This window comes from Carcharhinus amblyrhynchos, chromosome 8 (genome assembly GCF_965287045.1).
Source record: "Carcharhinus amblyrhynchos chromosome 8, sCarAmb.v2.hapA, whole genome shotgun sequence".
NCBI lineage: Eukaryota > Metazoa > Chordata > Chondrichthyes > Carcharhiniformes > Carcharhinidae > Carcharhinus > Carcharhinus amblyrhynchos.
Window position 1 is genome coordinate 12945296 of NC_137331.1, and position 14319 is coordinate 12959614.

At 43.5% G+C, this 14319-nt stretch overlaps 1 protein-coding gene across 1 annotated transcript in view; it reads left to right on the top strand.

Annotated features, from left to right (window-relative positions):
• The window catches only part of mlh1 (mutL homolog 1, colon cancer, nonpolyposis type 2 (E. coli)), a 53525-nt gene that overhangs the window by 17015 nt on the left and 22191 nt on the right, over window positions 1-14319 (top strand). Inside the window, exons 6-9 of the mRNA XM_080193696.1 lie at window positions 2015-2106; window positions 2358-2400; window positions 3632-3720; window positions 7037-7149. Coding sequence (XP_080049822.1) covers window positions 2015-2106; window positions 2358-2400; window positions 3632-3720; window positions 7037-7149 — 337 coding nt within the window. The remainder of the gene's footprint in view (window positions 1-2014; window positions 2107-2357; window positions 2401-3631; window positions 3721-7036; window positions 7150-14319) is intronic.

The window sequence follows — 14319 nt, forward strand, 5'->3', positions numbered from 1 at the left end:
CTATTTTTCCTATTAGTAAAAAAAGCTGGATGGTATGTAAAGCAGACTGATTTGCTTTTGCCCAAGGGAATGTATTTGTCTTTATATTCTACTTGGCATCATATTATATCACTTGTGATTGGAACCTTTTATACCCAAAGTTTTGCTGTTCTGCATTTGATGCACTGCTGTTGACTGCCAGTGCATCTGCCTTCAGGTTTCTCCCTCCTGTTTTGGCCTGGTAAACCTCCTAGCTGGGTCAATCCATCAATTATCTTACTTGGTGCAAAAGAAATCTCTTGCAGACACACAACTAACCGCAGTGGTTAAGAACATAAGAACATAAGAAATAGGAGCAGGAGTAGGCCATCTAGCCCTTCGAGCCTGCCCCGCCATTCAATAAGATCATGGCTGATCTGTTGTGGCTCAGTTCCACTTTCCGGCCCTCTCCCCATAACCCTTAATCCCCTCTCTTATCAAGAACCCATCAACCCGCTTCTTAAAAATATTTAGCGAGGCAGCCTCCACCACTTCAACGGGCAGAGAATTCCAGAGATTCACCACCCTTTGAGTGAAGAAGTTCCTCCTCAACTCCATTCTAAACCGCCTCCCCTTTATCTTGAGGCTGTGCCCCCTAGTCCTACTGTCTTTTTTGAGCGGGAAGAGTCTCTCCACCTCTATCCTATCCATCCCATTCATCATCTTATACGTCTCAATGAGATCTCCCCTCATTCTTCTAAACTCTAACGAGTACAAGCCTAGTTTATTCAGCCTCTCCTCATAGCTCAACCCCCTCAACTCTGGTATCAGCCTAGTAAACCTCCTCTGCACTCCCTCCAGGGCCAAAATATCCTTGCGCAGGTGCGGCGCCCAAAACTGCACACAGTACTCCAGCTGCGGCCTCACCAATGCCCTATACAGCTGCAGCAAGACCTCCTTACTTTTATATTCAATCCCCCTCGCTATGAAGGCCAGCATCCCATTCGCCTTCCTGACCACCTGCTGCACCTGCAAGCTGGGTTTTTGCGACTCATGCACAAGGACCCCGAGGTCCCTCTGCACCGTCGCCTGCTGCAGTTTTTCGCCACGTAAGTAATAGTCCTTCCTACCATTCTTCCTACCAAAGTGGACCACCTCACACTTGCCAACATTAAATTCCATTTGCCATTTCCTGGCCCATTCGCCCAGCCTATCTAGATCCTTCTGCAGACTCTCCACACCCTCCGCACAATACAGCCTATTTGTTTGCACTTCCAAACACCTTAAAAATATTTCATGTTAAAAATGGCATTAAACAAATTTCTTTGTGTCTCAAGCTCAAGATATGTTTGTTTTGCAAAATTGTTAAATTAGATAGGGATTCATCTTGGTTGCATGTTTTACAGAATGTAGTCCCTGTCATACTAATCATCCTCTTAGAACATTCAGAAAGCCAGTTGGTGAAGCATGGAATCGGAGCCGATCTTTACACAGCATTGTACTACGTTACAAAGTTTTATAGTACAATCATTCACCTCCTAGCCTAACAACCACAGTTTTAGTTATCCTACTTTGGAGTGTGTCTTTATCTGGAGCTCAGGTGAATGCCTAGATAATGCCACCACCTGCAGACAATGGAACACAATTACTATATTATAAAGTAGACCATTTTCAAATAAGAAAGAGCTTGTGTTTACATAGTGCCTTTCACAACTTTAGGATATTGCAAAGCACTTTACAATCAGTGGAATGCTTTTTGAAGTGTGATTGCGGTTGTAACATTGGGAAATGTGTATTTGAAATATTTTGTTTTATTTGAGAGCTGGAATTTATAAAAGCAGAAATAGATTATTCAGTCCCTTCAGCCCATAATGCCATTCAATTAGGTCATGGCTAAAGTAGTTTTCAAATCCATTCACTTGTCTTTGATTCATATACTTTGGTCTTAACGGTGTAAGAAAAATGAACTGTTGTGGCTGCTGTAGTGACCTTTGTTCTGCTTAAGCCCTGAATATTTTTTAGTTTGGTATTCCTGATGTTGACATTTTGCTTTCAGGTAGAAGATCTTTTCTATAATATTGCCACACGAAGGAAGGCTTTGAAAAATCCAAGTGATGAGTATTCCAGAATTGTGGAAGTTATGAGTAGGTGGGTGCGGTTTTAAAAATATCTATTAAATCTGGTCTCTACATTACGATTTCTTCAACTCTTTGATTGCTTGAACAAGAGGAATATTAGAGAGGATGGGGAAGGAGGATCAGAGTGGAATTAGACTAAGTGTGAAAGGAAAACATTGATAATGACAAGATTGACTGGTGTTTATCTATAGTGACAGCATTTTCTAATTGCCGAAGCACATGGTTATATTTGGTCACTGTTTCCACAATCTCGCCTTCCAGATATGCAATTCACAATTCGGGAGTGAGCTTTGCAGTGAAAAAGGTGAGTCCTAATTGGTTTGACTAGACTTCCCCTTTTTGTGAAATGGTTCTTTTGTGAGTCTTGAGGACCTCTAGTACCTAAACAGAAGTCCTACTGGAAATATTGAGATAGGTTTTATGAATTCCTGCTCCAGGTGCCATAGTCTTCCTTTTGGGATTCTAGATACATTCCATCAAAAACTGTGCACGTTGTGACTCTATCCTGGGAACTTCCTAGGTTAATTGTCTGTTTAATCTTGCAAACCCAACCCAGTAGATATTCCAAGCAAGTTATTAACCCTGTATAGGTGTAAATATCACAAAAGCTCAAACAGGTTGTAGTTTTTTTTTGTGCGAGTATTTACTTCTGATGAGTGTGTCTGTGAGAGCTATACTGACAGTTTCAATGTGTGGGTAGAGCATTGTTCTTGAAATCATCTAGGTTCCCAGGTAACAATTACATGACAATTTCCTGGGAGGTTTAAACTTCATTTGGACAATTTTCCTGTACTTGGAACCATTGAACAAAGCAATTTTTTTTTTCTCTAAATTGCAAAGATCGGATGGTTCCAACTGTGTACATCAATGTTTATCCATAAAATAAGAATTAAAACCAATTCCAGCTTCTGGGTAATTATAGTGTTGGTTCATGCTGCTTTTAACTTGGCTTCCATCTGCCAGCCTAACCACATGTGCCTGGCTGCGTAACCCTTTGCCAATTTGTATTTGACTGAGGCGGTGGTCCAGAAATGATAATCTTTGAGGTCCTGCGGGGATCCGAGACTAGGTGGAGATTAGAGTAGAGGATCCAGGGACAGTGAGTCAGAGGCAAAGGGGGATGGTGTCCAGATGAGATGGAGTGATTGAGGAGAGGATGGGAGGCATGTGAGGAGTCTTAGGCTCCCCCTCCTTGATGTGCTAGTTTATCTCAAATCTACACTTGAAACTCACTAATTCTGAGCCAGCAAGATTCCAGATGGAGGTACAAGTGTATTTGCTCGAGACAGTCTTGCTGTTCACATATTTCCGTGTACTCCACTCCAAACACACAACCTTCTTGCCATCTCTTAGTTTTGATTATTTACATCACTTGTAACTACTGTTTCATTTGATGGAATTTTTTTTCTTAGCGCACTAATTTGCAGTAGGCATAAGTAGTGGGGAAAAATTAAATGAGTCTATTAAACTACTAGCTAAACTTGTCGGAAATGAGCTCCGTAATAATTGTACATGTGTATTTGGTTTATTTCTAGCAAGGTGAAACTGTTGCTGATGTGAGAACGTTGCCTAATGCCTCAACTCTGGATAATATTCGAACAATCTTTGGGAATGCTGTTAGCAGGTATGGTCAATACAGAATGTGCATTTGGATCGTGGATTTTAAGAGTGAAGTAGACATGTATAAAGGCAGACAATTGAAAATGCTGTAACTGTGCAATTAAAACAAAAAATGCTGGAAGTACTCAGCCAGTTTAGCAGCATCTGTGGAAAAAGAAACAGACTTAAAGTTTCAGGTCTGTGACATTTCAAATCCTGACACAGGCAACAATAGAGAATAAGTGCAGGGAGTGTAAGTGGTAGGGACTGTACTGGCTGAGATGGTGGAGGGCAGCCTTTTTGCTCAGATGTTAATTAAGGCTCTTGAACTGGACATTTGTGAGCCATTTAAAGGCCTCTTGATGCATGTCTTAAACTTTACCAGTGGCAAGTAGGCCAGCTTCTCCATGAGGTGACACCCCCCTCCCCCAATTTGACAGCCTTCCTGCTAGCTCAAGTGTCCCCCAGCCCCATTTCCCTGAAGTGGTTAGGCAGGCTTGATCTCTTGGCATTCTCTGGATCCGTATTGGCACTGCTAGGCATTCTGCAAGAAAGTGATGTTCGCTATTATTTTAACTTTCATGGAATCATAGAACCCGACAGTGCAGAAAGAGGCCCTTCGTCCATCGTGTCTGCACCGACCACAAACCCACCCAGGCCCTACCCCCTTATCCCTACATATTTTACCCATTAATCCCTCTAACTACACATCTCAGGACACTAAGGGTAATTTTTAGCATGGCTAAACAATCCAACCTGCACATCTTTGGACTGTGGGAGGGAACTGGAGCACCCGGAGGAAACCCACGCAGACACGAGGAGATGTGCGAATTCCACACATGGTGACCCAAGCCGGGAATCGAACCCAGGTCCCTGCAGCTGTGAAGTAGCAGTGCTAACCACTGTGCTACCATGCCGCTTCTTTGGCTGGAAGGAAATAAAGTCAGCAAGTGGAGTATTTGAATAAAGGCAGAAACATCATTCCCACGAGTGATCTTAAAAAGCTCAAATCCTGGTTTAGAAAATAAACTTCACTACAGATTTCTACTCCAATTTGGAACCAACCTGAGAAATCCAATTTCAGTCCCAACGGCAGTTACCACAATCTCCTCCCACAGTCAGTGGAGATATGTGCAGTTGTGACACTTTCCTGTGAGCTCAGGTTGTATTAGTTTCTCAAACTAGAGACCAGTATTGTATGGTATGCACCATATCAGAAATAGGAGTAGGCCATTTGGCCCCTTGAGCCTGCTGCGCCATTCAATAAGATCATCGCTGATCTTTTCATGGACTCAGCTCCGCTTATCTGCCTGCTGACCATAATTGGTAGAGAACCCTGGGGAAACTGCAGCTTCCCCATAGGCACAGCTGGTGTGCAGCCCTTCAGGTGACTGCAACCTTGAATGTTTGAGCTTCACAACCGATTAGGATTGGGCGATTTGACAGCAGCAAGTCATTCCTTAGTGTTATTTTCCCAATCAGTTGCACCACCTGTACTTAGTTCATATTGCTGCTCGTATCAAACATTAACCAGTTGTCAATATCGTAGGGTTTGATTCCAGAGATCTCTTTTCAAATAATTATGCCATCACTAGTTTCAGGCAAAGATAAGTTCTTCACTGGCTGATAAAACTACCTTGAATCTCCTATTTTCACATTGCCAGCAGCAGTCAAAAAGTGGAAACTTCAAACAGCTTCAAGCATTTCAGCTAATTAACAATTTACACTGTTAACCATGGCAGCTAACTGCATTTAAATGGAGAAAGAACTTGATTCACATTGCACCTTTCACAACCTCAGAACATTCCAAAGTACTTCAAAGCCTCTTAAGTACTTTTGAAGCATTCACATTATAATGTGGGTAAACATGACAGCCAATTTACGCAGTAAGAAGTCTGACAACACCAGGTTTAAGTCCAACCAGTTTATTTGATAGTAACCTCACAAGCTTCTGGGGTTTGCCCCTTCATCAGGTGAATGGAGAGTTCACCTGACGAAGGGGCAAACCCTGAGAGCTTGTGAGTTTACTGTCAAATAAATTGGTTGGGCTTAAACCTGGTGTTTTCAGACTTCTTACTGTGTTTACCCCAGTCCAAGGCTGGCATCTCCACATCATGACAGTCAATTTACACACAGAAAATTGCAACAACGTGTGATTTTTACAAACCGCCTTGTATACAGGCAGATTTGCACTGACATGGGCCAGGACGCTCCCAAAAAAATTCTATGTCCCCAATCTGTGTGAAAATGGAAGTAACTCCTGCCGATTTTTTTTTTAGCGGGATTTTCATATTGAATCTTCGACACACTGCACTGCAGAATGTCCTTGCAAGATTCCCTCTGAAAATCCATAAGCAGGCCTCTCTCACCTGAAAGGCAGGTAGCATAGCGCTGAGCATGCCACTACACGTGCCGATCCATCAGTGTGGAGATCAGTGCATGCACAATGGCCCCATACTGCCGGCCTCCAGATCGCTGGCCAGCCGCGCAACCCCACATCGCAGCTCTTCCACACCCGCCCACCCTGCAATCACTGGCTTCTGGACCTCTCTGGGTCAGCCCCGATCCTCAACCTGGCCAGCCCTGATTGCCTCTTCCCTCCCTCTGCCCATGATCCCCAATGCAGAGTGGCAACAAGACCTGCCCCTCAATCGGCCCTGCCCCCTTAGCACTGCCCAATGTGCAGTGGGCATTACTTGCCCCTTGGGCAATACTAGGGGACCAGGCTGGCACTGCCCAGATGCACTTCCCCCACATGCAACTTAGTGCCAACCTCCTGGGGTTGGGGGGGGGCTTCAGTGAACTCTCTTCACCAGCAGAGTCGGGCTGCCTGTCACCTGTTGATGGAGAGCAATTGTAAACTCCGCTGGAGTGAACTATTCCTGACAAGGGTGGGTTTTGGAGATGCTAGAGGGCCTGGAGACTTAGTCCAGAGCCCACTAATAACGTGGAAAACTAATTTCCATATGGTAATCAACTCTGTGCTGGAAAACGGTTTCCAACATGGAGCTGATTACGTCAGAAATCTTGGAGCTGAAATGGCTTTCACTGATGTCCCCAGCCAGTGCAGCAGGTTGGAGGAATCACTCCTATAGACGTGACTGTTTTATGTGATAGACATTGTACTGTTAAAGCTGCACCCACAGCACCAGAAATCCAGAAAGATTTCTTTGATGATAAAGATGTGGGACATCATTGACTACACATGTTACTGAAACCAAGTACTTCCTTATTAAACTAGTGTTATAGAAGGTACAATGTATTTGCTGATTTGGAGTGCATTAATAACCTTAAAGACTATCAATTTCATGCTGTATTTTTTTTTCCTGTTTCCACCACAGGGAATTAATTGAAGTGTGTCTTGAAGATTCAAAATTTGCTTTCAAAATGAAAGGTTATATATCAAATGCAAATTATTCAGTGAAAAAGTGTATCTTTTTACTTTTCATCAATCGTAAGTAAATTTTTTAATTGGTTACTTGAAGTGGTTTAGTTTTCAAAATGAGCCCAATCTCTTTCATTAACCCGTTACTCCCATCCTTTTGGTTTGTGTGTAATTGTGTCCTAATTGTCTACCACAAACTCCAAATTAGGATTCTGTTCTCAGCATAATGTCATGCTGGAATTAGACAGGGGGCTCAGTGCAAGTCTCCTCAGGTTTTCTGCTCAAATTGTATGTCCAATGAATTGGGTGTACTGACAGCCTGATTTGTCAAGTTGTGCTCCAATCTCTCAACTTGGTACTGAGGCCAAGATTCTCGATGATAAATTGTCCTTGGCTTTCATGCCACACGTGGTGACCACAAGCATGATGCTGCATAGTCACGTCCAAGTAACATGCGATGTTAAGTACACTATCGCAGCAGTGATGGGTATTCAATGAACGAGGAACCCACCTCCCCCAAACCAACCACCCTACCCCGTCCTTGGCCCTGGGCAATTGCCCAGGTTGAAATCAATTTGACTAATTAGTATTGGGACTGTTTAGATGATGGGGATTTTGCTGCAGTGTGACTGGATGGTTACACAGGTTGAAGTTTGAGAAATTTGAATCTGCTACTTTGCCTTCGACAGAGTAGGAAAAGCACGCATGGATATCGGTATTGTACAAGTGTTTACAGTAATGTTAATGGACATGTTTCAGGAAATATGTGGCATGATGATACAGCATCATTTACATTTGATTATTTGGCACAGTAGTTAGCACTGCTGCTTCACAGTGCCAGGGACCCAGGTTCAATTCCCAGCTGGGTCTGTGTGGAGTCTGCACATTCTCTCTGTGTCTGCATGGTTTCCCTCCAGGTGCTTTGGTTTTCTCTCACAGTCTGAAAGACCTGCTGGATAGGTGCATTGGCCGTGCTAAATACTCCCTCAGTGTACCCGGACCAACACTGGAGTGTGGCAACTAAGAGATTTTCACACTAACTTGATTGCATGTTAATGTAAGCCTGCCTGTGACTAATAAATTAACTTTAATTCATCCTTTCATATTTGTTGAATCAGCTAGATTTTGTGTCCAACAGCAATCCACTAGAAAATCACTAAAATACCAGAATAGCTCTGTTTGCCTTTCATTCCCATCCTGCCAGCTTGCCTGTCCAGGTTGCATAGTTTACAGGTGAAATTTAAGCAGGAGAAAGCACAATAACTCTTCAGAGCTCTGAAGTGGAGTCTTATGGGCTGGAAATGTGAACTCTGTTTCTGTCTCCACTGATGCTGCCAGACCTGCTGTGTTTTTCCTGCATTTTCTGCTTTTATTCCAAATTTCCAACATCCACAATATTTTGCTTTTAATTCATCTGTTGTATTAGAAATACTATGGGCATTTACTGTTTTTGCAAAGTCTTATCTACTGTGGCATTCTTAAACTTGTATGTTCTGTCCCTTCCACTCTGCTGGGTTTGCCATTCTTCCTGATGATGTGGAGTTGCCAGCTTTGGACTAGGGTAGGCACAGTAAATAGTCTCTCAACACCAGGTTAAAGTCCAACAGGTTTATTTGGTAGTATGAGCTTTTGGAGCGTTGCCCCTTTAGATGAGTGAAGAGTTCGGTTCACAAACAGGGCATATATAGACACACACTCAATTACAAGATAATGGTTGGAATGTGAGTCTTAACAGGTAATCAGGTCTTTACAGGTGCAGACAATATGAGTGGAGAGAGGGTTAAGCACAGGTTAAAGAGGTGTGAATTGCCTCCAGCCAGGACAGTTACTGAGATTTATCAGGCGCAGGCAAGTTGAGGGGTTACAGATAGTGTGACATGAACCCAAGATCCCAGTTGAGGCTGTCCTCGTGTGAGGAACTGGGCTATCAGTTTCTGCTCAGCGATTCTGCGTTGTCATGAGGGCCACCTTGGAGAACCCGAAGATTAGAGGCTGAATGCTCTTGACTGCTGAAGTGTTCCCCGACAGGAAGGGAACACTCCTGTCTGTGATCATCAAGTGGTGTCCGTTTATCCATTGACGTAGCGTCTGCATGGTCTCGCCAATGTACCATGCCTCGGGACATCCTTTCCTGCAATGTATCGGGTAGACAATGATACATTGATGACATTTTCTTCCGTTGGATTCATGGCAAACAATCTCTGATGTCGTCATGTAGTTATTTCAACAAGTCCCACCCCACCACCAGACTCACCACAGACTATTCTCCAAAATCGGTTGCATTCTTGGGCGCATGCACCTCCATCAAGGACAGTCACCTCAGCACTTCACTGTGCTGCAAGCCATGGATAATCTCACAGTGCTCCACTTCTCCAGCTTCCACCCTAAGCATGTTAAAGAAGGCATTCCCTATGGACAAACCCTCCATACATACAGGATCTACTCAGATGAGGAGGATTGCAACAGACACCCACAGATACTGAAAGACGCCCTTGTAAGAACAGGATATAGTGCTCAATCCTCGATCAACAGCTCCAATGCGCCACAGTGGAGAAACACAGATCTTCTCAGAAGACAAACACGGGACACGGTGAACAGAGTACCCTTTGTCAGGTGAACTCGAAGTTTATTTGCATGCAAGCTACATGGTATGGAGAGTTCACAATGTCACCTCCGCACTCAGACTGTAAAGTTAGGGATAGAAGAAAGAAGGTTTGAGAAAATAAATATTGGCAGAGATCAGAATCAAAGTCCAGTGAGGTAATCCTTCATGGAAGTTTAGTGAGTTGAAAACCAAAATTGTAGAATTCTCTTTTTCGGTTGTGTTTACTTCACAACATGAAAGAGCTTTGCAGAGATTAATCACCCTTAAAGGTGATGGCACAGAATTTCCAACTGAAGCAGAATAACAGAAGCGCAGTGAGACGGGAGAATACTCTTGAGTGAAGGGAGACCAAGTGAGTAGTGAATTAGGTTCACAATTCAGTGCACAGAAAAGAAAAGAGGTGCTTTAGTTAAGGTTTATTGCAATATGTAAAGTGTTAAGTACGAGTTGGTTTTGTCAGTACTATTAAGGTTTACGAATAGTTGTAATGTTATTAGGCCAAGTAAAGTTAATGTAAGTAAAATTTCAAGACGTGGCAAGCAGCCCATTTGCATGGAATGTGTGTGTGAAGTCCTGGACATTGCCAACGATCTTGACCATTACATCTGCAGGAAGTGTCACTGGCTGCAGAAGCTTGAGATCTAGGTTTTTTTGTACTCGAGCAGCAGCTGGAGTCATTGTGACCCCTATGCAAGGCTGAGAGCTTCGTGGATAGCACATTCAAAGAGATCATCACATCACCAGGCTAAGAGTATGGAAGGAAATCCTAGAATCCCTACAGTGCAGAAAGATCGAGACTGCGCTGATCACAATCCCACCCAGGCCCTATTCCCGTAACCCCACACATTTATCCTCATAATCCCCCTTAAACTAAGGGTAATTTAGCACGGCCAACCAACCTAACTTGCACACCTTTGGGTTGTGGGAGGAAACCGGAGCACCCAGAGGAAACCCGCATAGACTATGGGAGAATGTGCAAAACTCCACACAATCATCTGAGGCTGGAATTGAAACTGGGTCCCTGGTGTTGTAAGGCAGCAGTGCTAACCACTGTGCCAGCATGCTGCCCTTAACGGGTGACTGCCAGACAAAGAAGCAACCAGGTAGTTCAGGAGGTCCCTGAGGTCCTGTTCATTAATCAGTTTTCCATTTTGGGTGCTGGGATTTGATGTTGGTCTCTCAGAAGAGTGTAGTCAGAGCAAACTTTGTGACACCACATGCAGTTCAGCTGTACAGGAGGGAATGAAGAAGTGGGATAAACAGTAGTGATAGGGGATTCCTTAAAGGAACGGGCATTTCTGTGGCTGTAGACGTGACTCTAGGATGAGAATGGTATGTTTCCTCCTGGTGCCGTGGTTAAGGATGTCGCAGCATGACTACAGGATATTGTGAGGATGGGGTATGAGGTTGTGGTCCATTTTGGTACCAATGACTTGGGTAGGAAAAGGGATGGGGTCTTGAAAGCAGACTTTAAGGAGCTAGGAAAGAGATTGAAAAGCAGAAGCTCTAAAGTGGTAATCCCAATTACTCAGTCCCACATTCTTGTGAGCATGGAAATAGAAGAATTGAGCAATTGAACACATGCCTGGAAAGCTGCTGTAGGAGAGAGGGCAGCAAATTTGAGGCATTGGGAACAGTTCTGGGGAGATGGGACCTGTACAAGCAAGGCAGTCAACACCTGAACAGGGCTGGGATGAATATCCTCAGTGATTTGCCAGTGCTTTGTATGAGGTAGGTTTAAACTAAATTGGCAAGGGGGTGGGAACCTAAGAGCGGGGATAGGAGATAGGAAAAATAGCGAGCGACTCTGAAAGACAGAAGCAGCACAGGTTTTAAAAATATACAGTGGAGGTTAATATTGCAATGAAGTTACTGTTGCCATAATCTGGTGCTTGTGTTACACTGAGTGAGAAATTAGCATGGCCAATGCATCTAATCAGCACATCTTTTGGACTATGGGAGGGAACCGGAGCACCCGGACAAAACCCACGAGGACACGAGGAAAATGTGCAGACTATATACAGACAGTGACCAACACAGGGAATCAAACCCTGCCACTGTGATGCAGCAGTGCTAACCATTGTGCCACCGTGCTGCCATTAGAAACGATAGAAGAAGGCGTTGAGGGGTGAACTAATTGAGGTGTAAAAAAAAATTGAGGGGCCTACATAGGGTTGATAGGAAAGACCATTTTCTCTAACTTAGGAGTCTGTTTCTGGAGGTGTAGATGTGAGGTGATTGGTAGAAGGATTAGAGGACATGCAAGGAAAAGCTTCTTCACCTAGGTGGTGGTGGGCATCTGGAAATCACGGCCTGGTTTGGTGGTTGAGACAGAAACACTCAGCTCATTTGAAAGGCACCTGGATCAGCATCTAAAGTACTGTAACCTGAAAGGTTATACATCAGGTTGTGAAAAATGGGACTAAAATGAATGTCTAGTTTTCTGTTTTTTTTGGTCACCAGACACAATGGGCTAAAATACTTCTTTCAGTGCTGTAAGTTTTGTATGGTTCAGCAGTGTGGATAGGGCCAAATGTTCAACCTGGTCAGAACTCCCTTCTTAGTGATTTCTAATCCGATGTTAAATAGCAACTGATCTATAGAGTTCAGCAAGGCAGTGTTACTTGTTCTGGAGGCTGAGATCTCACAATCTTCACCTCTGCACCAGTCTTCAACAAAGGATATGTGTCCATCATCTGGATTTTGGCTGGGTCTCAAAGACTATAAAATATCCCAGCCGTTGATTTGAAAGGAATGATTTGAGATGTCTTTTTGTCTTAGCAGACAGACCCTCCTGTGTCTCCTGCTGGCAAGCCTGGATTACAAAATGTAAATTGCTTTTATAAAGCTCTTTTTGCAGTTGGGCTGTACAGTCCCTAGGTGATTGTTAGTGGCTCCTCAGTAATCACGAGACTTGAATTTTCCTGAAACTGCAAAATGACGACTTTTATTCTGGGGTCACGGACATTTTTAAGGATTGTGTTCAGCCAAGGCCCAGTTTTTGAAATTTAAACACAGCATATTTTATTTAAAAAAAATGCAATGTGAAATCATAGTCTATCACACATTTTATTGAAATGATTATTTGTTCTCAATTAAATGTGGGTCAGAGGAAGGCGCCATCTAATCATGGGAGTAGGCCTGGGGTTATTTTTAGCAAAACAAAAACAAGTTGAAATTTATTCAAAGTGGCATTGTGTTTCCCTCATGTTATTACTCCCTGCTTGGACTGTGCAGCAATGCATAACTGACTGAACGAGGGCAGGTTTGGTGGAATTTTGTTTAGGATATGTATTTTACCAATACAAATTAAGTAACCAAATGACATGGGATTAGAATACAGGTGTCTTTTCCTCCATTATAATGTCAAAAGTGGGGTGTTTGCTGCTGATTGTACAATGTTCAACACCATTCATGACTCCTCAGATGCTAAAGTAGTCTAAATCCATATGCAGCAAGACCTGGAGAATGTTCAGGCCTGGGCTGACAAGTGGCAAATGACATTTGTACGAGTAAGTTCTAGGTAATGATCATCTCCGACAAGAGAGAATTTATGACCATCTACTCATGACATCATTGGTGAATTCCCCATTAACATCCTGGGGGTTACAATTGACCAGAAACTAAACTGGACCAGCATTGTAAATACTGTGGCTACAAGAGCAGGTCAGAGACTAAGAATTCTCAGTGGGTAACATACCACCTGACTTCCCAAAGTCTGTGCACCATCTACAAGGCACAAGTCAGGAGTGAAGTGGAACACTGTCCACTTGTCTGGATGAGTGCATCTCTAACAACATTCGCAAAGCATCATGGGTAGTACAGTAGCACATCGGTTAGCACTGCTGCCTCTCAAGGACCTGATTTTGATTCCTGGCTTGGGTCACTGTCTGTGTGGAGTTTGCACGTTCTCCCTGTGTCTGCATGGGTTTCTTCCAGGTGCTCTGGTTCCCTCCCAGCTTAGGTTGATTGGCCATGCAAAATTGCCCCTTTGTGTCCTGGGATGTGTAAGTTAGAGGGATTAGTGGGGTAAATGTGTGAGGTAGTGGGGTAAGACCTAGGTGGAATTGTTGTCGGTGCAGACTCGGTGGGCCGAATGGCACTGTAGGGTTTCTATGATTATTGATTAGTTCTCCCATCCACTGGCTCAAACTTTCACTCCCTCCACCACGTAGCATATGCATTGCGGCAACTTGCCAAGTCTGTGACAGCATAGCGAAACACACGATATTAACTACCTAGAAGAATAAGGGCAGCAAGGGAACACCACCACCACCTACAAGCTCCCCTCCAAGCCACATGCTCAAAAATATATTGATGATCCTTCACTATCACTGGATCTAAACCCACCGCAAAAGTTCAAGAAAGTGATTCAATATTATCATTCTTGAAGATATTTTGGAGTGGATAATAAATGCTGGTGTTGCCAGCAACATTCCCATCCAATCTAAGAATTAAAACCAATCATTTGTGGCTCCTGATTACAGTGATTAAGTATAGCTATACAGTTCTGTTCCTATGACATCATATGCAACCTTAGCACAGAAAGATATTTCAAGAGGAATTCTGAGGGCACTTGATAGGGTGGATGTGGAAAGGATGTTTCCTCTTGTGGGTGAATCTGGAACTATTGA